The 27,539-nt window shown below is 35.4% G+C and overlaps 2 protein-coding genes across 3 annotated transcripts; one reads left to right on the plus strand and one right to left on the minus strand.

Moving 5' to 3' along the window:
• Positions 1-4,283: 4,283 nt before the first annotated feature.
• LOC141340556 (OX-2 membrane glycoprotein) lies at positions 4,284-19,582 on the minus strand. 2 transcript variants are annotated; one of them, XM_073845582.1, is made up of 9 exons: positions 19,495-19,582; positions 14,889-14,994; positions 14,730-14,805; positions 14,333-14,649; positions 11,614-11,943; positions 9,221-9,505; positions 6,939-7,040; positions 6,147-6,207; positions 4,284-5,968 (listed from the first exon to the last, which is right to left on the minus strand). In XM_073845582.1, the coding sequence occupies exons 3-8, from the start codon at positions 14,774-14,776 to the stop codon at positions 6,149-6,151; spliced, it is 1,140 nt and encodes a 379-aa protein (XP_073701683.1). In that variant the 5' UTR covers positions 14,777-14,805; positions 14,889-14,994; positions 19,495-19,582; the 3' UTR covers positions 4,284-5,968; positions 6,147-6,148. The 2 variants fall into 2 exon arrangements, with proteins under 2 accessions (XP_073701683.1, XP_073701682.1); XM_073845581.1 differs by having other exon boundaries at positions 14,333-14,653.
• Positions 16,934-25,886, plus strand: LOC141340557 (serine/threonine-protein kinase pim-3-like). Its single transcript, XM_073845583.1, has 7 exons — positions 16,934-16,949; positions 23,760-24,026; positions 24,203-24,282; positions 24,406-24,456; positions 24,547-24,919; positions 25,080-25,259; positions 25,344-25,886. The coding sequence occupies exons 1-7, from the start codon at positions 16,934-16,936 to the stop codon at positions 25,433-25,435; spliced, it is 1,059 nt and encodes a 352-aa protein (XP_073701684.1). The 3' UTR covers positions 25,436-25,886.
• Positions 25,887-27,539: the final 1,653 nt, after the last annotated feature.

Here is a 27,539-nt window from a genome sequence, read left to right on the forward strand (position 1 = left end):
AGAACCTAGTTATAATAACTCTAATTAAACTTTTGATATGTATTCTGCCTTATTTTCTAACATCTTAAATGTCCCAGACGGCAATCTTAATATCAAAATATAATCATGCAAAGAATAGTTATGTCAATATAATAAAAATCAATAACTCATTATACAGTGGAAGATCCCTTATAACTCCTTGGTTTCGACTGAGAGAGTGAGTCTACTTATATCTACAAAATATAGTTAGTAGTTAATTTACTCCAAAATTGGAGTTTAACAATATGAAGTGGTTTGAAGAATGGGAACTTTAAACAGAACATCATTTTCTGTGATATTCTGTTGTTTTGTCTATTTTTATTATTATTGTTATTATTTGTTTTGTCTATTACACTAACAGTTGTCTTCTTGTGTTTCTAGGTTACAGATCTTCTGAAGTGTGATGAATATGTCTGTGTGCAGTACTCTGAAGAAACACTGTAGCACTCATGACCACACATCCGGCTTAACATTAGCACCTGAACGGTCTGCACTGCATGTGTCAGATGGAGGTGATGATACTTTATTCTTCATGAGAGATGACTGCTTAAGCCATGTCACGGTTCTCACATCTGCCGTGTTCTCAGGCCATGTCTCTGTGTGTGTGTGTGTGATTATGTTGTGCGTCACGCTCATTCAGCGCAGCTGCCAATCAGTCCTGCACCAGGTGTCCCTCATCATCACAGGCTACATATACTCACTCAAATCTCTTCTCCCCTATCTGACAGTTCGTTGTGTTGGATGTCGTGGATTGTCTTGTGGAGTTCGTGTCTTGTGGATTACCTTGTCAGAGTTTTTGTTCTTGGATTCACTGGATGTTCACCTTCACTACGGAATACACCACGCTTCATCTCACCAGCCATCTAGCCCTCGTGTCACTCAGCCGGGAAAACATCACCATCATCACTGTCATCATCGTCACGCCATTCATCATCAAATCATTCAATAAAGTTTGTGTTTTCACCTGCATTTGCTTTCTCCTCATTTCTTTACGTTACAAGCCAAGCTGTTTATGCACAGAGAACGCACATCAGAGCATTTTCAAATTATGTCCTTAGTGCTGGGGAGGAGCGAGTTACATGTAACCGAATTACATAATTATATACAAAATAAATAACATAAATATCTGTTATTTATGAACATTTTAATGATTACAAAGAGGGTTAAATATCTGAATACTGATTTGATTGATTTCTTTCCCAAGTTGCATTGACTGATCTAAAATATGAGACACCAATGTTTCAGGAGTTAGAATAGGACACATGCCTATTTGATAATTGTTTTATTTCCTATTTGGGTGTATGTATATGCTTTTTTTTTTAAGATTAACTGTTACACGTCCGTGTTTCCTGTCATAGCTGTGCAAAGATCATAGCTATTAATCTATATCTTATGATTTTAAATCTGCACTTAAACTTAGAATGGTCTTAAAGTAAAAAGAGGAGCTAAAGTCTGATTTTGTGGTGGTGCATTAAAATTAAATTATAATAATCTTAATCCAAGTGATGGAGGAGTTTGAAAGTCTGGCAGTAATCAGTGTTGAGTACTCCTGTAAGGTTAACGCTGCCTGCTTTAAATGTTTCAGAATGATTAACAGTTGAAAACATGTTAGAAATTTAGAAAAGTAATCAAAAAAGTAATTAAATGTAATCAGTTACATTACTTTATTCAAGTAATTGAAATAGTTACACAATTTATATTTTAAATAGGGTAACTTGTAATCCGTAACCTATTACATTTACAAAGTAACTTTCCCCACAGTGGTCCTCATTTACCTGATGCTTTATGTAACTTTTGCAACAATATATACTTTCCTTGTAGCTGATCATTGATGTTTTTGAAAAATGTACAATGCTTGTGTTCTTTTAGAGGCTTATATTTAAAAGGAAAATTCTCATTTTTATGCATCTTGGAGCTTGATCACATCTGTAGGTTCAGACGTGTGAAACATATTTTTAAAAATTACATGTAATGACTGTTTCGTTTGATATGTTATAGCTATGTTATATACCAGGACAATTATTAATGAAAATTCTTTGTTCCGCATAAACTGGCGTCTTTTTTTGACTCACCCTAAATACAATCAAACTCTTGATGAAAACCAGTAGATGGAGTCATGCCTTTAAATACTGCTTTTGTCTACCAATAATAACCATTAGACATGACTGGAATGTAAATGTAAGTGTACTGTGTCTTTAAATAAAATCCTGTTATATTGATATTAAAATAAATTATGCAGATTACATTAATACATTATTATTACATTAATAAGAATACTTGACAATAGTTTGCTGAAAGTCAGAGCCAGTCCACAGATTTTGGACAGTCTGAGTTACACTGCCTTTCAAAAGTTTGGAATCAGTAAGGGTTTTAAAGAAGTCTTTTCTGTTAATCAAGGCTGCATTTAAAAATACAGAAAAAAACTGTAATTTTGTGAAATGTTTTTGCAATTTAAAATAGTGGTTTTCTATTTGAATGTACTTAAAAATATAAAATTTATTTCTGTAATGCAAAGCTGAATTTTCAGCATCATTGCTTCAGTCTTCAGTGTCACATGATCCTTTAGAAATCAATATGCTGATTTATTATTTTTTATATATTTTTTTGAAACCAGATTTCTTTTTAACAATATGCACTACAGTTTAAATTTTTGGGTCAGTACTTTTTTCTTTCATTTTTTAAAATAGAAATTAATACTTTTATTCAGCAACAATGTGTTAAATTGATTTTTAAAAAAGTGATAGTAAAGACTAATAAATGCTTTTCTTTTTAACTTTTTAAAAATAGTATTACAGGTTCCAAAAAATATTAAGCAGCACAACTGTTTGCAATATTGATAATAAATCAGCATACTAAAATAATTTATGAATGATCATGTGAAAATTCAGCTTTGCATCACAGACATAAATTATACTTTAATGTTGTTTTCAATTACAATAATATTTCAAAATACTACTTTTTTCTGTACTTTTGATCAAATAAATGTAACTTTGATGAGCAGAAAAGACATTACATTAAAAAACATAAAAAATATATTTTTATATTTTCTTTTGAATTGCATTGTATTAAGCAGAAATTGTGTAGTGTATGATGAGCACAGACCATGATTTTTAGCCTTAGTGATTCCATCCAGGTGAGGATGACAGGAGGATGAATATTTATGACACATACGGTTTTCATTTGTCATTTCTTAGCAACAAAACATACGTTTCTGTTTGATTTTGTTGCGTTAGGAATAACTTAAAGTCTCATTCTTTAGTATATGATGTCCAGTTTCTCTCTGAAATGTTTAGGCCTTGAACCTGACATTTCTCAGACTGGAGAAGGCCAGCAGAGTCACAAGGCCAGAACAGATGCATATCAAATAAGTGTCAATTGAAACAGAATTTGTTAGTCACACGGCCACACGCAATGTTCTTTGCCTCTCTTGGATCTCATGAACAAACTGCTGACTGTTTTCACAAATGAACAAAGCTGTTGTATCAGCTGTCTTACAGGAGAACATAAGGGCAGGTTTAGATCTATTAATCTGAATTCTTCAGTGTAAAATGAGTTCGATTTGGCAAGATCACAAGTGCTGGAAAACATTTTTCCTGGAACGCAGATACAAAAAAATAAATAAAAAATGTTCAATGTCATTGGCAGAATGTATGATGAACCACACTAATGTGTGCATTAAACTAACATCACATTTACATTTAAGCATTTAGAGAAAAAGATGTAAAAGATTTAATAAAAAAAAAATATATAATAAAAAATAAGCTTTAATAAAAGGCTTTGCTACACTCTTAAAAAATAAAGGTGCTTTTAAAGGTTCTTCACAGTGATGCCAGAGGAATCATTTTTGGTCCCACAAAGAACCATTCAGTCAAAGGTTCTTTAAAACAACCATCTCTTTCTCACTGTAAAAAGTTTTAACCAGTTTCAACTTAAAAACTTAAGTTCAGCAGCTGCCTTAAAATTTTAAGTTAAATCAGTCACTTAAGTCATTTCAATTTATGACAATAAAATTTGTTAAAATGACTTGTACTTTTAAGTTGATTTAACTTGAAAAGTTAAGGCAGCTGCTGAACTTAATTTTTAAGTTGAAACTGGTTAATTTTTTTTACAGTGTACCTTTTTATAATCTGAAGAACCTTCTTTCACCACAAAGAACTTTTTGTGAAACAGAAAGGTTCTTCAGACGTTAAAGGTTCTTTATGGAACCATTTAGACAAGAAAAGGTTCTTTGTCAGGATTCAGGCAGGAACAGACGAACAACGACGTAGTTAAAACGAACAGTATTTAATAAATCCAACAGGAACACAGGGTTGTAACATTAAAGACCGACAAAGCATTAAGGAAAACTCACACATTAAATAGACAGACTGATAACAAACCCAGGTGTAGACAATGAGGGATAAACCAAAACACACAGAGCAGCGGGGAAAAAACAACTAAATAGTCCAGGGGTGTGACATTCTTCAGTGGCATTGTGAAGCACCTTTATTTTTAAGAGTGTAGGTGACCTGCTTTACTAGCTGAAACACAAAATCAGATTCAGGTGTATTCTTTTTTTTTAATCAATATTGGTTTAAACAACCTAAAATATTAACCTAAAATCAATGGTGCAAGGACAAAAGAAAAATAAGTTTGGAATGGAATATTCTATAAATAAAAGGACTGCATGTATTAAAAAATTTTCTCTTTCTTGTCTTTGCAAATATGCATGACAATAAATGGACTCTATGACATGAGACGAAATACTTAATTTTTCCCTATTTTTGTCATTAACAATTCAAAAACAGCAATAAACAAGTTGTACAACCCATATTGTGTCATTTAATTGAACAGAATTTGATCAGTTTCATAAGAGATTCAATAAAATCGAAGCATGGAAATGGAAATGCACTATGTACTTGTATGCAAGTCAATATCATTTACAATTTCCAGCTTGAAGCACACAATAAATGCAGCATCCATATATTGCAATAAGAAAACAATGTACTTTATTTCATACTTTACTTGCAGAAAGAATTACTATACTCTCACATCTTCAGGAATATGACAAATCATTGAACATACATAGGACAAAATAAAAGGTCTTTCAGTTTTTATCAGTTATCATAACGCTGGCACAAAGATCAAAACAACACGATTTCCCAGTAATGAAACCAGCTGATCCACAGTATTTGTCAGCCATTTAATTTCACACCAGACTGCAGATAATGCATTTTCACTGAACGCTTTGACAAGCTGGTCATGACCTCTTTTCCCACCATTGCTTTGGGTTGAGAGACTGAAGAACTTCGAATGAATAGTTCTAGTTAGTCTCTAAATCTCTAGTTCAGTCTGCCTAAACATTTAACAATACTATAGAATGAGTTTAAATATATCATTGATTTCCTAAAGTATACAAAGTCTTGACTAGTGTGAAAAACAACTGTGTAGTGCTCAGTCTACCTCACTGGACTTACATCCTTTCATCGGCAGTGCGAATGTCCACCTTAAAAACGAAAGGACAAAGCAAAATCAAGATTATAAACTATAAAGGAATATGTTTGATGATAACATAAGTATCAGAAATCCAAAAAGACAGAATAGAATGTTTTTTTCTTCAATAGTGTGCAAGTTTTCATACACTTTTTTTTGAGTGAACAGCTATTTTTTCAAGAATTCAAGAAGTTTTGAGATGTTTTTAATGTCCTTTTATCCTTTTACACTTTTAAATGAGTAATAAAACAGACAATGCTAAGTTTAAACTCCCCTCTGTACCAAGATAAAACCTTCATATTGGTGATGGATTTACAAAGTCCAAATATAGCATCTTTCCTCATGTAGAAACGTGTCACTGGTTTCTTTGGTTGAAAAAGCAGGGAGCATGATGACTAGAGATTTTCGTCTTCACCAATGTCTCAGTATTGTAAAAAGAACTGAAGCTTGTCATCTGTTGCAATCAAAGTGATTCAGTCTGTGGAAACATGACCAAGCAAAGATGTAACTGTAACTGTAACAGTAACTCTACACACACAATAAATAAAAACTTGACTAATTTCTCATATGAGTAGATCAGATCTGAAGAATATCTGTTGAAGGAAGTACAGGTCACAATTAAGCAGAAATAGGTCACAGGAAGAGGCTTCACCTACATTCAACTGTCTGCCTCTCTTTCTTCTCGGCCTCTTCTCGGTAGTTGATGCTCTTCAGGTTCTGCTCATGAACATGTGAACAACACATGAACAACACAAACATGCAGTATGTCACAAAAGTTAGTACACCCTTCACATTTCAGCAACCATTTTAGTATATCTTCTCAAGGAACAATACTAAAGAAATGAAACTTGGATATATTTAGAGTAGTCAATGTGCAGCTTGTATAGCAGTATAGATTTTAGTTTCCCTTTAAATATGTGACCCTGGACCACAAAACCAGTCTTAAGTCGCTGGGGTATATTTGTAGCATTAGCCAACAATACATTGTATGGGTCAAAATTATTGATTTTTCTTCTATGCAAAAAATCATTAGGATATTAGGTAAAGATCATGTTCCATGAATATATTTTGTAAATTTGCTACCGCAAATATATCAAAAACTAATTTTTGATTAGCAATATGCATTGCAAAGAACTTAATTTGGACAACTTTAAAGGTGATTTTCTCAGTATTTTGATTTGTTTTCACTCTTAGATTCTAGATTTTCAAATAGTTGTATCTCAGCCAAATATTCCTATCCTATCCTAACAAACCATACATGAATGGAAATCTTAATTTTCAGCTTTCAGATGATATATAAATATCAATAATAATAAAAAATTACCCTAATGACTGGTTTTGTGGTCCAGGGTCACATATTTGTATATTACTTTGTATGATTTTGACGTAACATTTTGCTTGACTGTTCTGGATTGTTCTCATTAATTAACTGCTTTCTAAATACTCACCATCTTTACGCAGGACACACTTCCACAAACAGAAACAGAGGCAGAGGACTAGAAGGAACGCTACAGTAGTCACAGAGATCAGGATAGCGAGTGCTGTGCCAACTAGTGAGAGAAACAGAGAAAGCCACAGATTCAGAGCATTTGTCTTCAATTGCCATTTCACTTTGGAATGACTTCTAAATTTTTAATCATTCGGTGTTTCTTTAACTCTAGGCACTTTTATATCCTGTTGATGTTATGATTTTGATAAAACTAAGATTTTAACTTTTTTTTCTTCATATGGAGGTTTCGGAGTCATACAAATAACTGAATCATATTTTTTCCTCATGCTTGCATCATTTTTTGTTTTTTGAAACAATTTTTCTTTTAATTCATTTTGAATTAGTTTTTAATTTTTGTTATTTGAGCCAAGTTAAACTAAATGAAAACAAGAACTGGAAATTTTGTAAAGTAGCTTATATCAAATAAAAGTTTAATTGTATTTTATTTTAACCATAAAACCATAAAAAAATTAACTATAATTTTTTTATAGTTTACACCAACCTTTGAATCATTTCCAATCAATTTTGTCAAACTGTAAAAGTATTACATAGTAATACACTTCGTGTACACAGTTGAAGTCAAACATTTACATACACCTTGCAAAACCTGTAAAATGTTAAAGGAGAAGTTCACTTCCAGTACAAATATTTCAGAAGGAAACTTCTGAGGGGAATTTACCCTGATCTTCAAATTCCAAAAGTTTTCACCCCTGGCTCTAAATGCATTGTGTTTCCTTCTGGAGCATAATTGAGCATTTGAACCTTCTGTAATAGTTGCATATGAGTCCCTCAGTTTTCCTCAGTGTGAAAAGATAGATTCATGAACAACTATCACTATAAACACACACACACACACACACACACACACACACACACACACACACACACACACACACACACACACACACACACTGGTTTACATGTTTTATGGGGACATTCCATAGGCGTAATGGTTTTTATACTGTACAAACCTTATTTTCTATCGCCCTACACCTAAACCTAGCCCTCACAGGAGATTGTGCACACTTTTACTTCCTCAAAAAAACTCATTGTGCATGATTTATAAACCTGTTTCCTCATGGGGACCTGAGAAATGTCCCCACAAGGTCAAAATTGACTGGTATTCCTATCCTTGTGGACATTTGGTCCCCACAACGTGATGAATACCAGGTACACACACACACACACACACACACACACACACACACACACACACACACACACACACACACACACACACACACACACACACACAAACACACACACACACACACACACACACACACACACACACACACACACACACACACACACACACAGAGAGAGAGATCATTTAGGTAACAACACAGTATTAAGAATCAAAAACTTTTGAACTATTATTTCCTCTTGTTTAGTGTACGTCTTGTGGTATCTTATTCAGGTCATTACTAAATAACAATAACATGCATTTTGATAATCCTTCTTATTTATTATTTTGCAGATTCGCCAAGATGTATGTAAACCTTTGACTTCAACTGCATGTCCACTGTTGGACAGTTTTAATGAACAAATAAACTTGTGTGTGAAGAGAGTGTGAAACATTTACACTTCAACAATGAGTTTATTTTCCCATGGTTGAAGAAACACTGTTACTGCTATGACAATAAGTTCTCTAGTTTCAAACAGGTCAAATTAAACAGGGAACATATGTATAAGTAACTCTACGTTACATACAGAGACAAACAAAAACCAAGGAATGCATGTAATGCATTTAAACTGCTATATAACAATACTACATGCTATTGACAGCCGTAGGCCATTATCAGGCTGTGCAGCCCTTTATGATCAGGATTTCTCTACTCCCTTTCACTCCTTTTTGTATTTTCTTGGCTTTAAAAAATTGTTTTCCTGAGCGTCGCTCTGCATTCTGCCCAAAAGCAACTTTTGTAGAGATGAACATAGAGCGAGGGCCAGGAAAAACATTGAATGATGAGTGCAAAAACCCGACATACCAGAGCTGCACTGCATGTCAGGCTGTAAACCACAATTCATACCACTGAAATTACCAACATAGAAGAATTAGACATGCAATGTTGAGATTTTTCAAAATTTCATATTTCACTGTAACTTCTGTGGTTTGATTTCACCAAGGATAATCTTTTGCAGCATGGTTTCACTGGAGGGTCTATGGTTTTTTAGTTTAGAACCCATAGAACCCCAATATAAACATTTGTAATCAAATTGCATAATAATAACACTCACTTTTAGTGTTCATGGAAACAGCAATAGCAGTCTCCAGTCCTTTATGATGTACAAGGCATTTGACAGAGACATCCTTCAGGAGTCCAGCCTGGATGGTCAAGGTGCTGATGACCAGAGTCGTCCCGTCACTCTGCTGGATAGCGGTGGTCACAGGTGGACCAATGGTCCGGTTATTCCCCTCCACGTTCCACACTATTTCGGCCTGTGGCCGGGCTACGGCAGTACAATTAGCCTCGGTCACTCCGGGAGATGTGGTCTTGTAGCTTACTTGAGGTTTGGGCAGGACTGCAAATGATATAGGATATAGTTGTTTTGTGTCTTACTCCCAGAGAATTTATTTTTGAGCTATGTAGTCAGAATACACAGCTACATGTGAATGTCCATTAGTGGACCCATTTAGGGTACATCAAAGAATCAAATGTAAGATTTTCACTTTGGCCCTAGCATTAAGTCATTCTATCTAAGTCAGACAGCAAATGTGCAAAATGCTTAAAAGAAATGAATGATATCTGCCGGGTCCACATGTGATGAAAAATATTGTTTCAGGATTGCAAATAAGCATATAAGCTTTAACAGATTCTGGCATGGCTGGATCTTTTTTAATTTATTTTCTAAATGTTTCCTTATTTATTTAAGTGACGTGTAGCCAAGTATGGTAACCCATACTTCATTTAAAGAGATAGTTCACCCAAAAAAATGAAAATTCTGTCATTAATTACCCTCATGTCTTTCCAAACCTGTAAAATTTTCATTCATCTTTGGAAGTCAAATTAAGGCATTTTTGATTAAATCTAAGCGCTTTCTGACCCTTCATAGACAGCAAAGCAACTACCACATTCAAAGCCCAGAAATTTTGTTTACAAGCAGAAGAAGACACACACATGTGTCATGGTACTTGAAAGTGTGTTAAAGTGCGGAAGATTAGAAATTGTTGAATAAAAACATTACTATTGTTTTCTTTGCAAACAAAGGTATTCTTTTAGCGTCATAACATTACAGTCAAACGACTGATATCACATGGACTATTTTAATGATGTTCTTACTATCTTTCTGGGCCTTGAACAACTGCATTGCTGTCTATGCAGGGTGAGAAAACTCTATTTCATCAAAAATATCTTAATTTGTGTTTCAAAAATGAACGAAGGTCTTACGGGTTTGGAATGACCAGAGGGTAATTAATGACAGAATTGTCATTTTTGGGTGAACTATACCTTTAAAAACAGATGACAACACAGCATCTACCAGCAAGAGCCATGCTATCCAGACAAACTTTGACCTCTTGATCCCAACACAAAATCATGCATTGACTCTACTGAATGATAACCATTTGTGTTGGCTTGAAAAGCATGAGTTGGCTTTGTAAATCCATGCCATCTCTGAGTGTTTGCAGCCCACATATTTTCGCCAGTAGTTCAAAGCTACAGAGATGCCCATTCAAACCACAGCTTTGGCCCAAACAGAGGTATACACTTGGCATTCCATTGGAGAACAAGCATTTCACATTCTTACAAAACCATGACCCCTGAACAATCGAAGATTGGTATGAATAAGAGATGAGCGAATATGATTAAACCCCACTGCCTTCCTCGTATGAAGAAAACTTTAGAAATATAGTGATACAGGTTTGACACAACATTTTTCATTTTGAGCTATCTGGTGGCTGCATCCTCAGTTTATGCAAACACAACAGTACAGAGCAATGAGGCACGAAGTGAACATCAATCTACGAGAGACAAGGCAGGAGAATGAGAGCAGCACATAGAGAGAAGCACTGTGTTAGTGGAACAGTGACACAGTCATTCACGTTGGCCACAGTCTGAATAAATCATAGATCTCACAGTCTCACCCTCCTACAATCAGTTCCTTTCACATCACTCTCTCTCTCTCTGTCTGTTGTCCTCATTTTCTCCAGTCCTGTGTGTGTTTAGCCTTGTCCTGCCCTCTCTACCACTCTGTGCTACAGCCCTACCAGATGCATACACTGAACTAGATTTGTGTTTCACTCAGTTTAGACTCCGAAAATCAGCAATCATGTCAATCAATGTTAGGGTAAAGGTTACCAGAATAAGACTCAAATTTGCAAAGTTCGTAGTAGTAGAATGTCTGTTAAAAGACCATCAAATAAAGCAGATATTAAGCAGACAGTCTACTAATACTCTGATGACTGCTAGACATCTAGTCGCAAAGTTACCATTCAGTTACCTTAATTGGTCTCAATCATTTAAATATTGGCAAGCGCTATTAGACCAGCCTAGAACTTAACTTTTCTAACTTTACATCATCCTAATAACAAACAGAGCAAGCATCAAAAATATCAAACATTTGAGACTGAATATCATTATCAGCCAACTTGACAAATATCAGCAAAGATTTCAATGCAACTGTGGACTTACCAAATATAGTGAGGCAACTGGTAGCACTCTTAGTGTTGTCTGGGTAAAGGTGAAACTCACAGGTGTAGCAGGCCTCATCTTCAGCTTGGACCGGCCATAATGTGAGCTCTGTGTCTGACAGGGAAGGGCTCAGGCTCGCGCGGTCCACAAACTCTTCTTCAATTACAGGGTCACTCTGCTTTGCAAAAGATGCAACTTCACGGGATTCTGCTTTATTCACAATCTTCTTCCACAACACCTGCTTGACTTTCTCCGGCAGGCCGTACCGACACGCCAGAGAGGCTTGTTTGCCACCCACTGCAGTCTTATTGCCCTCTGGGAACACCATTGCTGTAAAACAATGAAAATAGTCACTACTACACTAACAGTAGCATTATAATGCAATGTATGTACATAATTATAAAGTCATATTAAAATTCAGTATAGTGTATTATAAACTATATAATTTACTCACCCCCATGTCATCCATTTGAGGTTTTTTGAGATAAACATTCCAGGATTTTTCTCCATATTGTGGACTTCAATGGGACTCTACAGGTTGAAGGTCCAAATTGTAGTTTCAATGCAGCTTCAAAGGGTCTACACATTCCCAGCTGAGTGATAAGGGTCTTATCTAGCAAAACAATTGGTCATTTTATTAAAAAAATACAAATTTATATACTTTTAACCACAAATGCTTGTATTGCACTATAGCTCTGCGATGCGCATCTGTGACTTCACGTATTGCATAATCATGTTGGAAAGGTCTTCGCAGTTAGTTCTTTGTCTGTGTGCTTCGGTTCAAAAAGTTAGGGTTGAGCGAAAAACTTCATCTCATTTTCTCCTTCAACAATCCAACATAGTTGTTTTACCTGTTTTTATTAAGGGTGTTGGACTTTCTTTGCACGTTCCAGTTCACTTGTTCGCATGACCTTTTTTTTTTTAGAAAATGACCAATTACAGTATTTCCCTAAACAAGACACTTATTTCTTGGCTGGGATCGTGTAGAGCCCTCTGAAGCTCCATTAAAATTGCAATTTGGACCTTCAACTTGTTGATCCCCAATGAAGTCCACTATATGGAGAAAAATTCCAGATTTTTTTTTGGCAAAAACCTTAATTTTTTTTCGACTGTAGAAAAATAGACTTCAACATCTTAGGTGATATAGGGGTGAGTAAATAAGCATACAACCATAAACTTTTTTTTTTTTTTTTGCAGCAATGCCATAGAAACACTTTGGGTTCCATTTGAAGGGCATGTAAAGCACAGTTTTATAATCTGAAGAACTTTTTTCCACAATAAAGAACCTTTTGTCCAATGGAAAGATTCCATGAATGTTAAATATTCTTCATGGAACAATACAATCCAACAAAAAAGGAGAAATGGGAGTGAGGTTAAAAAGATGTTTCAGTGAAACCAAGATGAGATAGATGAGTATTTTCAGTGTCAATACAAAACAATAGCTGCCAAAGGAGCATCCAGAATAAGATTCCCACATGATCAATGATGTGTTAAATGAAAAAAAAGAGGGAAGGACAGTAGTCTCCACCACATCATCCCAACAATTGATTGGCAGGTGCAGAGAATTCATGAGATGTTTATATTAGCTGGATCTTTGCCACACCAAGCAGCTGTTTCTTATCTACTTTCACATTCTCTTCCAGAATCCACAACGCAAGTACGCAACATCCAAAGCCACAACTATGCTGATGTGTTTTTTTTTTATTATTCCCACAACCTGCTTTATGAGAGCCAAAAAACAAAACCTGATGATGCATGAGTTGAATATCAGTGTTTCAAAGCATATCTAAAAAAAAAAAAAAGATATTCATTAAAGTAAGATTTGTCTTTCTAATGCATGTTCATTTAGAATTAAGCAATGGTCTACAGTGATACCTCTCTCTGATTTTCAGTCAATAGAGTGTGTGACAAATGAAAGACCAGGAATCTGAGGTGAGCTACTAATAGCTTGACTAAGGTGCATTACAATGATTTCCTAAGTCGGAGTATGATCAAAGGTTACAAATGTAAATGTGAAAACACAACATTTTATTTTAACTCGGCTCAAATAAACTAACTGATGTATAAAGATGAAGGAATAAAATGTTGCTGAACACGATTCAAAAATGCAGTATCTGATCTTCCCACCCGTACATGGAAGTGTTGTTCTGTTCCTAAATGAATCAGTGTTTTAAACAAACGAGCTTTGAGAGAATGATTCAATGACTCATTTCTTAACGGCGTCTCATTTTAAAGGCTGCGTCCTTGAGAGGTGGCCACATTTGGCCATATGTTATAGAAGCTATCTCATTTTAGAAAAAATGAAACATTCAAAAGTATAAAAGAAATGACAGTTATTAAACCTCAAAAGGAACAACAGTTCTTATCTTATAGTAATTGCCCCAAGGGCACAGCATTTAAATTGAAACACATACTGATTCATACTAGAGTGAATCAGCATTTTTTTAAGGAATCAGCCATGTGACTGATTCAATGACTTACTCACGATGACTTGTCATTTGTGACTTGTCTAAACTGCAAAAGGACGCTAGATAAGACCCTTCTTCCTTGGCTGGGATAGTTAAGAGCCCTCTAAAGCTTTATTTAAACTGCAATTTGGCAGTTCAAACTCAGGGGCACTGTCCACTATATGGAGAGAAATCCTGATTCCATCTCGGATGCCAAGGGGGTGAGTAAAACTATAGATGCATCCTCCCAAAACATCTTGTCCAAAACTCACCTGTGACAGTAAGGCAGGTCTGTCCTTCCTTTGAGCCTTTGGGATAAAGATCGAAGATGCAAGTGTAACATCCCTCATCTCTGTAGCTGACCCGTTTGATGGTGATGGCACTGGCATCTCGCGGTGAAGGAGCTAGCTCTACATGCTGTTGTCCGCTCACGCTGTCTTGTTCACCAGGCTGGTAGGTGATTAACGTCTGGTTCTGCACATCCAGCCAGCGGATCTGTTGAACCGATTCTCCTCTGGCTTTGACAAGCGTACAGCTCAGAGTGAAGGGCTGCTCAACCGGGGCCTCCAGACGTTTTGGAGCTGAAACCCTGCCTGAGACAAACCAATACTGAAACCAAACGGAATACGATGCTTACACACCGAACACGAGATTACAATAATCACGCACCTTGTAGTCTGGAAACCATTACCAAAGACACACAGATCTGTAGACATCTTGGCAAGGAGACCACAAACATTTTAGCCTATAAAAGAAAGGAAATACAGCATTTCAGTTACTATAGAGTCAAATTATAATAGATATTTAGAGTCTTTAAGTTGTTTGTACCCTTTATATTGAGAGGGCATTTAACAGTCCAGCTCAGTCTTGTGGGATGAAAATGAAAATGAAGACAGTTAGGGACGTTTCCAACATCTTACTGAAGGGCTGCCATCTGTGTTCACATATTACAGACACAAAGACTATATATAAAACATATACAGAAAAAATACACACAAAGAAGCTTAAAATGAGCTTGTAAACAAATACAAATTGTGCTTATACACTACCAGTCAAAAGTTTTTGAACAGTTTTTCTATGTTTTAAAAAAAGTCTCTTCTGCTCACCAAGCCTGCATTTACTTGATCCAAAGTACAGCAAAAACAGTAAAAATGTGAAATATTTTTATTATTTAAAAAAACTGTTTATATATTTTAAAATATAATTTATTCCTGTGATCAAAGCTATTGGTCAGATTGGTCGTGGCGGTGGTGTTGCAACAATTTATAGTGATATTTTCAATGTTACTCAGAAAACAGGGTACAGGTTTAATTCATTTGAAGTACTTCTACTTAATGTTACTCTGTCAGATATGCAAAAGAAATCTCTCCTATCTCTTGCTCTGGCTACTGTGTATAGACCTCCAGGGCCATATACAGATTTCCTAAAAGAATTTGCAGATTTCCTCTCAGACCTATTGGTTAATTTTGATAAAGCGTTAATTGTTGGGGATTTTAACATTCATGTTGATAATACAAATGATTGCGTTTACTGACCTGATAAACTCCTTTGGAGTCAAGCAAGACGTCACCGGACCCACTCATTGTTTTAATCATACACTAGATCTAATTATATCGCACAGACTTGATCTTACTGATATAGATATCGTACCTCAAAGCGATGATGTTACTGATCATTTCCTTATATTGTGCATGCTGCGTATTACTGATGTTAACTATATAGCTCCGCGCTATCGTCTGGGCAGAACTATTGTTCCTGCTACCAAAGATAGATTCACAAATAACCTGCCTGACTTATCTCAGCTGCTCTGTGTACCCATAAATGCAAATGAACTAGACAAAATGACTAGTAACATGGGCATTATCTTCTCTAATACATTAGAAGCTGTTACCCCCATCAAGCTAAAAAAGGTTAGAGAAAAACGTACTGTGCCATGGTACAACAGTAATACCCATTCTCTAAAAAAGAAACTCGTAATCTTGAGCGTAAATGGAGAAAAACTAACTTAGAGGTTTTTAGGATTGCATGGAAAAACAGTATGTCCAGCTATAGACAGGCTTTAAAAGCTGCTAGAGCTGAGTACATCCACCAAACAATCCAAGGTTTTTATTTAGCACAGTGGCTAACCAAACGCCACCCGACCTAAATATTCCTGCACAGTTTAATAGTAATGACTTTATATTTTTTTTTACTGATAAAATAGACAACATCAGAAATACATTAACAAATATAGATACTACAGCAACTGATACTTCAGCATTATTCATTACACCCGAAGAAAAACTGCATTGCTTTACAACTATAGAACAGGAAGAATTAAATAAATCGTTGCATCTAAACCAACAACATGCATATTACATCCTGTACCCACTAAATTACTAAAAGAGTTGTTACCTGTAGCAGAAGTACCGCTTCTTAATATTGTTAACTCATCGCTATCTTTAGGTCATGTCCCAAAACCATTCAAATTAGCGGTTATTAAGCCTCTTATTAAGAAGCCACAGCTAGACCCTAGTGAATTGGCAAATTACAGACCCATTTCTAATCTTCCATTTATGTCTAAAATTTTGGAAAAAGTTTTGTCTGCTCAATTGTGCTCCTTCTTGCAAAATAATAATCTCTTTGAAGAATTTCAGGTTTCAGGCCCCACCATAGCACAGAAACTGCACTTGTAAAAATCACAAATGACTTGCTACTTGCGTCAGATCAAGGCTGCGTCTCATTGCTAGTTTTACTTGATCTTAGTGCTGCGTTCGACACTATAGATCATGACATACTCATAGATAGATTACAAAGCTATACAGGTATTGAAGGGCAGGCTTTAAGATGGTTCAGATCATACCTGACTGATCGCTACCACTTTGTTTATTTAAATGGGGAGTCATCGCAGCTATCACCAGTAAAGTATGGAGTGCCACAAGGATCTGTCCTAGGTCCTCTGCTATTTTCAATTTACATGTTACCCCTTGATTATATTATTAGTAAATATGGGATTAGTTTCCATTGTTATGCTGATGATACTCAACTATATATTTCAACAAGACCAGATGAAACTTCTAACTTAGCAAAGTTAACAGAGTGTGTTAAAAATGTGAAAGACTAGATGACCAATAATTTTCTACTATTAAATTCAGATAAGACTGAGATATTACTTATTGGACCAAAAACAGTACACAGAATCTCTTAAACTGCAATTTTCAACTAGACGGATGTACTGTTATTTCCTCTACTGTTAAAAATCTGGGTGTCTTTTGAAAATCATATTTCTCATGTTACAAAAACAGCAATCTTCCATCTTAGAAACATTGCTAAGCTACGGAACATGTTACCTGTCTCTGATGCAGAAAAGTTAGTTCATGCATTCATGACGTCTAGACTGGACTATTGTAATGCACTACTAGGTGGTTGTCCGGCTTCTTCAATAAATAAGCTACAGGTAGTCCAAAATGCAGCTGCTAGAGTCCTTACCAGATCAAGAAAATATGATCATATTACCCCAATTTTACGGTCGCTACACTGGCTACCTATTAGGTTCCGTATCACTTACAAAAGGCCCTTAATGGTTTAGCTCCTGCATACCTAACTAGTCTCCTACCACGCTACAATCCTTCACGCTCCCTAAGATCGCAAAACTCTCGACTTTTAGTAGTACCTAGGATAGCAAAGTCCACTAAAGGAGGGAGAGCCTATTCACATTTGGCTCCCAAACTCTGGAATAGCCTTCATGATAATGTTCGGGGTTCAGACACACTCTGTCCCCCGGTTTCACAGACACGGCTTAAGCCTAGTTCTAGACTAAAATCTAAATCTGAGATAATTTAACTGAACGAAACTTGCACGGACTGATCTTGAAATATATCAGTGCCTTTGTTTTGTCTCAAGATGCACACCAGTAATGTTTTTTTCGAAGCACGTTTATAAAAATTACTCAAATGTCCTAATTGAACTATGGCCTAATCCTGGCTTAGTCTAAGCCCTGTCTATGAAACCAGGCCAATATGTTTAAATCTAGATTAAAGACTCATCTCTTTAGCCAAGCTTTCACATAAGGTATCTCATAACGTTGTACTTCAGTTATATCTGATCAAATGCACATCAACATTCTTCAGCTTGGGCTAAACAGTTAATTTTTGCTTGGTTGGAACAGCAGCTACGCTAATTATTTCTCTATTTGTTTCTCTGTTTCTGCCATGGGATTTCCATCCCGTGGTAACTAGGAATTACACAAGATTCAGTCTGGATTCAGAAGAAGAGATGATGCCAACCCCCCAGAGGACCGCCGACCACCAGCCTTGAAACAACATACAGCACTACACAAATTTTCTACAAGTTTGATTGCAACACATAATCATTACTATTAGTGTTCATCATCTGTTTTTGATTACACCATTACTGTTTTTAATATTTATGCCATATGTACATCGACTTAACATACAGTAGTCACCACTAATAAGCTACTAAATATATTGTAGTAGCCTACATTTTTTCTTCTACAGCTGCTTTGCAATGATTTGTATTGTGAAAAGCGCTATACAAATAAACATGAATTGAATTGAACTGAATTTAATTTAATTGAATTATACACAATTTCATTTATTGTCACCTGAAAAATATCTACTCTGCTGTTTTTAACATAATAATAATAAACGTTTTTTAGCAGAAAAATGATTTCTGAAGGATCATGCAACTGCAGTAATGAAATCACAGGAATAAATTAAATTTTAAAATATATTCAAATAGAAATTAGTAAAAAATATTTTAAAATTTGACTGCTTTTGCTGTACTTTGGATCAGACAAATGCAGGCTTGGTGAGCAGAAGAGACTACGTTTTAAAAAAAAAAACATTAAAAAGCTTACTGTTCAAAAACATTTGACTAGAAGTGTATATGAATTTACACCAAACATTATGTGTGTTATTTGTGTTCTTTCACCATTTTTCAAAAATAATAAAGAACTTTTGTGTTTAGTTTTAACATCAGTAATGAATAATTGCACATTTCAGAAAACATCATTAATGTGGGTTTAAGCAGTTTAATCCATAAGTGCACCACAACAATGATGATATTAAGTAAATTTAAATTAAAATCTTTTGATTTTACATTTATTTGTTTTAAGAGGCCAAAAATATTCTACAAGGATACTTTAATTATAAATATAGCTAAAATCGTTAGTAAACGGGATTGTTTGCTATTATTTACGTATAAATAAACATATTAATTACGAAATAAAAAAGATAGTAAATATCAACCCTTGATAAATTGATCATTAACAAACTGACAATTTATTAATACTCAAACTCAGTAAAATTATCAGTTTATCCGACAGTGCCATTTGGGAAAATTAAATACAAAATGAGGCTAAAGTTTAATATGAAAGTAACCATAAAGTCATAGTGTAACAATAAAGATTAATTAATAATATATTTTGACATACCTCTATGTGGAGTAGATGCCCTCTGCTCTCAGAACACACTCTTCAACACACTAAACTCAACTCCAACTGGACTGCAAATGGTCCTTTCTCCACCCATCACTAACACACTGCATATGCAGAGTCAAGCACGTGGTGACTCCATCTCAAAACTCACTGAGCTGCCTACTATGTAGCTTTTCTAAATAAAAAAAACCAACATATTCATGTATTTACAACCACACACATACACACAGTAAATAAAACTTACTTTGAGATAATACAACTAGCAGACCACCTGTAGTGATGCCACAGACCCCCACTAAAGACCTTTGGAGGATATGAGAATTCAGCAGCATCCTCATTATTTCACACCATTAACCTCAACAGTTCTTTTTCTCTCATAAGCACATTAAATAACTTTATATAGCCTACTGAAATACTTAAAAATTTGAACAAGAACTGATTTCTTTCTTTCTTTCTTTCTTTCTTTCTTTCTTTCTTTCTTTCTTTCTTTCTTTCTTTCTTTCTTATTTTTATTTTTTAAGCATACTTTGAAAGCAATGTAGATCGCTTTAGATAAAAGTGTCTGGCAAATGAATAAATATGCATTAGGAAGTATTTCTGTAGAGACTCACAGCACAGGAATGTTCTCAGCCTGACCCCTAGTGTTCAAAATGGGTTTCACACATTTGCTCATAATACTTGATCATTAAACAAACAAACAAACAAAACGTGAGTTGTGAAAATGTTGTTACCTAAGACTGTTTTGACATAATTAATAAATGGGTCATATTTAGATCAAGATCATCAATTAATAATAACGGTGAGTTTAAGTCATGTAGGGAAACATCACGTTGTATATAGGCTACAAGTGGGAAACACCTAGCCCCAAATTTCCAAGTTGGAGGTGTGTCAGTGACCAAAAAAATAAAAAAATAAAAAAACACGCAATGAAACAATTAATGAAAGGTTTTTCTACCTTTTTTCATCACAAGACTGTGATGGCTTTTTTTTTTTAATTGGTCATCGGATGCCCATTTTCCACAAATTCATATGATTCTTTAGGGTAATTAAAGTCCCCCTGAAATCAAAATTAAAGTTTTTTGGCTTTTAGTATGAATATATTAGCCTTAAGAATATCTATGAGCTAGTGTGCTTCAAAACAACGACAAAATTCGCGTTTACAAGATATGGGCATTCAAAACTTACAGTCTCGTCACTTCCGCCTATATGAATCAACGATTTTGATTAAATCACCGTGCACTACTACGGAGCCCCTTACGTCACCTGTAGGAAAAAAATCATTAATCCGTGGGGACGGTTTTGCAATTCGTTCCCTCAGTTTATAAACCGTACTCACGAATTCTTAAACTGTTCCCTCGGTTTAACAAACCGTGCCCACGAATTTCCAATCCGTGCGCTCAGATTTTGTAAACCGTACCCTCGGATTTTGAATCCGTACCCACAAAATCATAATCCGTGCGCACGCTTTCGCAATCCGTTCCCACAGTTTGTAAACTGCTCTCACGGATTTGTGATTATGATAAGCTTTTCACCCAGAGTTAGATGCATGCTGCACTATTAATGTTATTATTAAATAAGGCCTATTATTACATTGCATTTAGTTTGAGAGCAAAGGAATGGCAACATAACCTGTACATTATTTGTTTTGTATTGCTTTTTACCCTCTCCTCTCCAAAACGCGTTTTTTTTTTTTTTTTTTTTAATTCAGGTAATTTTACATTTTGAAAAATATTATTAAATAAAACAAAGCCGTTTGACCAGCGCTCTTCACTTATTATTTTATTTTGGTACCAATACCGCACTTACAAAACAGGCTTCTTTTTAACGTTTATTTTACATTAATAACCAATAGGATAAAACACATGGTGTTTTGACAGCTAATCTATTGGTGATTAATATAAAATAAAGCTATAATAAACTCTGTTTTGTCAGTGTTGCATAGTCTCATATATAGCCTACTGAGAGATAAAGTTTAAAAATGCAAAACAATGCATCCAGCACTTAAACAGGTGTCCAGGTTGAATTTAGGGGCGGGGCCACAAATCCGTGAGAGCAGTTTACAAACTGTGGGAACGGATTGCGAAAGCGTGCGCACAGATTATGAATTTGTGGGTATGGATTCAAAATTCGAGGGTACGGTTTACAAAATCTGAGCGCACGGATTGGAAATTCGTGGGCACGGTTTGTTAATCCGTGGGCACGAATTGTTAAACCGAGGGAACAATTTAAGAATTCGTGAGTACGGTTTATAAACTGAGGGAACGAATTGCAAAACCGTCCCCATGGATTAATTATTTTTCTTCTACAGGTGACGTAAGGGGCTCCGTACTCTTCAGTTCTGAGTTTCTCATCAAACGTTCTGTCCAATCAAATGCTCTCTAGAATCCGTATTGTCCCGCCCCCTACACAGAGACGCAATACACGGAGCAGATCATATGCGCTCATATGTGCGATCGGCATGTATTAAACTACACAGCCTCAGCATGATTATGATCATTATTTTATTTTAGCAGGAGTTTCATATTGAATCTGTGGGGTAATTTATTAGTCTGTGGCTGTCATATTGGCCTTTGGTTTGTGTTTTGTTTGGTTTGTATGTGTTTATTTGTTATTATTAAAGATAGGCTATTCTTTCCCCCGCATTTGGACCCAGATCTCCTCCTTTCTCAACGTGACAGAAAGTACCTAATAAATGATGATTTTATATAAGAGTACTGATATGTTAAACATATTGAGGGTTGCAAAAGATAATAGAAGGAACTTAGTAAACATCTTTTTTTTATTATTATTAATTAGCAAACAGCTTAACCAATCTGCGATTTTATATGCCTATTCGGATGCAACCATGAACTAGTTGAGGTACGGAGTTACGAAAGGTCACGTGATTTGAATACGCGCACACGTAATAAATGTGTGGTAATAATGAATTAAATCAAATCAATATATTGAATTAAGGTAGGCGATAGTACAATGGATTCTGTATTAATATTTAATCAACTGACATAAGACTTGTATATGTGATTAATTAGCATTGGTAATTAGCATTAGCTTTACGTCGGACATTGCTTGAGCCGTTTCCACAGTCGGACACTTATCGATTTAATTTCAGCTTTTCGTTTGGATGGCAAACAACAGTAGGTCATTTTCCCGAGTAATTAATAAATGAGTTTGTAAATGTTAAATAAGTCAAATAACAGATTCCCAGTCAAATAAATACATATAAATTACACGAATCTATTTTAATTGATTTCTATTTGTAATAAACTATGAAATTAAATTAGAAGATGATTCAGCTAACTTATTTTTAGGACTATATGATGAATCAGGGGTAGGGGAAAAAGTTTACGTGTTCAGATAAATTTCACAAATAAAAAAAAAGTCAGGATTTTCTTTTCAATTCAATACATATGATGAGATGCGACGTACGCGCACGCACGCACGCACGCGACGTCAGGCGTGCACATGCCTGATTCAAATTTTAGTTGCTATAGCGACGTGTGTAATGATATGAATTCTGACTGAATATATAAACTTTCGAACCCATTGCTATCTGTTGGTGAGAGACAAGGCGACTACAAACACTGTTGGAGAATACTTTCTGTGCACAAATTGCGATTTTTACCGGATTTCGGAGGATTTGGGAGCAAGGAGTTCAGATTATATCTGAAAACACCTTTATTTTGTTGTACTTTTCTTAATTTGGAGGAAGTTTGGAGAGTTATTTCATTTTTTTCTTCTTTGGAGGAGTATTTCTGAGGACAGTATTTCTTTCTTTCTTTCTTTCTTTCTATATTTATTTGATAGTTTAATTGCTTAGTTATTTTAGTCATTTATTTATTTTTTCATATATTGGAGTTTGCAGGAGGTTTCAGTGGCTATGAGTGAAAGACCAGGTGAGTGTTTTATATTTCATTTGTTTATTAATGGTATTATTATCGGTATGTTTCATTTGTTTATTATTAGTACATTATGTTATAGTGTGATGTTGTACATTTTAAGTTAATGCAAAGAAATGTGTGTAAATGAACTTATTTCAACCCAAATTTTCCCTAGCTAAATATATTCCTGTAAATGAGACTGAATGCCTTATCAAAACACTTAACTTAGTTAAAATGAATTAGTAAAATATGTTTTATTCCTTGTCATAATTATAATAGTGGGAAACTATTTTATTTTACTCAAGAAAACTTAAAAAATATGACGTAACACAATTTGATGTGACACTGATTAAGTGTTGTATGTATGAAATATTCCAGCCCCAGGCCGCTCCAGATGCAGGAGTGCTGGTTTTACCCAGACGGCTATTCAGGAGGTTGGGAGACGTGGCTCTGGAGACCAGGATCAGGAACCGCTGCCAAACCCAAGCCAGCCACTGAGCCTACCTGGCTATATAGCACCTCTGCCTTCTGAGTTGGCCGTTTCTGTGTCCACGGATGAGCCTAACAGGAAGAGGAAGTGGCAGAGCGGCAGCCAGGGAGATGAGCGTCCATCCACCTCATGCAGAAGACCTGCCAAACGCTCTTGCAGAGGTCAGAATAGGCTTATATTAAAGACGTTATGGCTCAGTTATGAAATGATTATTCACTGAAAAAGTTCTTTAGCTGTTTGATGTAAAAACTGTCAACGTAGTGTTCTTTTACAGTTGTAGATACTGCAACATGTTTTCTCAGAAAATAATTTTTTGTGATTTTATATGTTACAAAAGCATATGAGAAGGGCCCATTGCTGGGAAGAGGTGGCTTTGGCTCAGTTTATGCTGGGACGCGCAGGTCCGATGGACTGCCAGTAAGACATTTTTTTCCTAAAATTAATTAAAAAGCCTTCAGAAATGTTCTCAGAATTGATATCAGTAAATGTCATGTTCCACAGTTAGGCAGGTGTGATTTACTGTGCTTTATCTGTCTACAGGTCGCCATCAAGTATGTCTCTAAACGCAAGATGCACAGGAGACTGAAAGTTGTAAGTGAATCTGTTGTTGTGTTTGACATCTCATTGGTTTGCACACATCCTCATTCAGGCCTGGGTATAATTTGGCATTTGTCACTGCAGGAAGGCCATGGTCGGCTGCCGCTGGAGGTGGCGTTGATGACCCTGGTCAACTCAGCTCCTGCCTGCCCCAATGTCCTGCTGCTGGTGGAGTGGTTTGACAGTCCCGATCACTACAGCATGATCCTGGAACGCCCAGTTCCTTGCCAAGATCTCCAGAGTTTCTGTGAAGAGAACAGCGGCCTGGATGAGAGCCTGGCCAAGAAAGTGCTGCTGCAGCTCATCATGGCACTGAAACACTGTGAGAGCCGCGGAGTCCTGCACCGGGACGTCAAGCCACAGAATCTGCTGATTTCCACAGACTCACATAACATCAAGCTGCTGGACTTTGGCTGTGGAGATCTACTAAAGGACTCAGCCTACAGATCATTTGAAGGTTGGTTTCTGCTACAGCAGGAAAGATCTCACTACAACACTCTGTGGATGTATTTGTATATGGACATTTATAAACTTTTGGTGTTCAAACTAAAAGAAACTATTCTGACTCTATTTGGAGCCTTTTCACTGGATTTTTTTGGTCTTGTGGGGTCTCTCAGGCACACCTCAGTATGCCCCTCCTGAGTGGTTTCGTCGGCACCGCTATTATGCAGGACCGGCTACTGTTTGGTCAGTGGGGGTGACGCTCTACAAAATCCTGTGCGGTCGTTTGCCCTTCAGAACCGCATCGAGGGTCACCTCCAAAACCATACTGAACTTTCCTAGTGAGCTGTCTACAGGCAAGAGATAAAAATCATGTCCAGATCGAGGTGAAGTTTGCTGTTTTGTGTTGCTGAACACAAGTACTGTGTTGTGTGTAACAGAGTACCGTCAGTTGATCAGCTGGTGTCTCAGTGTAGCGGCGGCAGATCGCCCCAGTTTAGACGACATTGAGCACCACCCCTGGTTACACTGAACAGGTGGACAATGACATTACATTCATGTGAATCACTGCAGTCATTGGTTGGATTGTATTGTTAGGATCAGTCTGGATAAATGATTTGAATTGTTTGTATAGGGTGACCAGGACTGACAGAAACTGTAGAGAACAGCTTTGCTCTGGGTGGATGCTGGAGGAGCTGAACACACAGCACCAGTTGAAACCAAAGCTCTGATGGGACCAGCTTGTTGGGCAGAGTTTAAAGTAGGGAAATAAATGTACTGATTGTAGTTTTTATATGCAAAGTAGCATGATGTGTAATTTAAAATTAGGACAGGGAAAGGGACCCAGAAATAAACATTTGAAGAAATAAACTTTAGAGAAATAAATCTAAGATTGTGTACTTTCCAGCTTTAATGAAGGAAAAAACTACAAAACTATAAAGCAATTAATCCCCCCCGCTTATGGAACTCCCTTCCCCTTGATATTCGCAAAGGTGATTGTCTGTTGACTTTTAAAAAACGTCTTAAGACATATCTTTTTATACAGGATTTTTTATAATATGTTTACTTACTGCACCTTGTTTTTATATACGGACTGTTTACTGTGTGTTTTTGCTTTGTGTAGTGATTTGTATCTTTATTTATTTTTTTATCTTTATTTGCTTGTGAGGTGACCTTGGGTGTTTTGAAAGGCGCCATCAAATAAAATGTATTATTATTATTATTAATCAATTTTACAACAACAGATAATTATAAAACAATTGATTTAAAATGTAAAAATATTTCATTTGTTTAAGAGTGTAGAGAGATTGACTGCAATTCTGTAGCAGTAGTTTGTACTAATAGTTAATGTTGCTGCAACGTTTGTATTGTTATAACAAAGATTATATTGGTCATGTTACCAAAAAACAAAAGTGTTTAAAATAGGTTTATATTTTGTATTATTACTTTAAATATACTGGTAAAGTCAAATGCTTAATGTGTAATTTATGTGTGTATTATGAGTTCATACACTGTGTTTTTAATAGTTGTTTATTATCAATATAGTATTAGTTATATTATTTTTTTGTTAAAAAATGTAATTCAGCTAGAATGTTTATATGCTAAAAAAACCTATTTATTATTACTATTTATTTTTTCACATTTTCTTCAGTTTAATTAAACTGTACCACAATTGTTGAACATTTTGTAACAGTTTTATTATGTTTACTCTACTTAATACATTTAAAAATTTAAGATTTCTTATTTCACTTGTGTTAAAACTACATGAATCATTTTTGTTGACGTAACTAACTGGACGGTGGATCAGTATTTCCCAGCATGCTTTGAAACTGACTGCTTTAGGAGAGTAAATGTAGGGATTAAGCGATATATTACTTTTTTTTTAGTAAAGAAAAGGACATATTTGTTATTAATGTTAAGTTGTGTTGTACATTTAGAGGAGTTTCTGTAATGTTTTTAAATTTTGTGGTCACCTGTGCTTAGGCTGTGGCAAAACATGAAGTTGAACATGCTAGAATAAATTAATTGGACCTAAACCAACTAAGCTGTCTTGACCAAACTAAACAGATTTATTTTGTGTTAATTAAATTAAATTGTGTGCAAAATGTTTTTCAATTAAATCAAGTAGTGTAATGAATTTATTTTGTGAGTATATGATGTTGTCCCTCTCTCTGCATGTGATTGTTGTGTCCAGCTTAGTTTTTTTTTTTTGTTGTTGTTGTTGTTGTTGTTGTTGTAATTAACTTGTTTTTTAAAATGATGAATATTGATGTTGAATGAGTAACATCAAAACTTAAGTATATCTTAAAAATATAATTTGTTAGTTTACAAATGTTCTATTTTAGTTACAAATTAGAGTTACCATTTATTGTAACTTTGTTTATGTAAGTCTTTCCCATGAAATTCCACTCTAAAAACTGCAGTATTACGTGATTTAATGGTTTTATATTCTTTTTTTAATGTAAAATGCTTAAGGGGAGACATTGCAGGCAAAAACACTGTTTTTTCATGCACCTATTAAGTTTAAGATTTTGGGCTTTTTGGTGTTTCATAAAGTTTCTTTCAGACTGATGGAAAGAAAACACCCAAAAGACACTGTTAAGTGTTTCTTTTATAGCACGTTATCTATTTGTGTC

This window comes from Garra rufa, chromosome 8, assembly GCF_049309525.1.
Source record: "Garra rufa chromosome 8, GarRuf1.0, whole genome shotgun sequence".
Classification (NCBI taxonomy): Eukaryota; Metazoa; Chordata; class Actinopteri; order Cypriniformes; family Cyprinidae; genus Garra; species Garra rufa.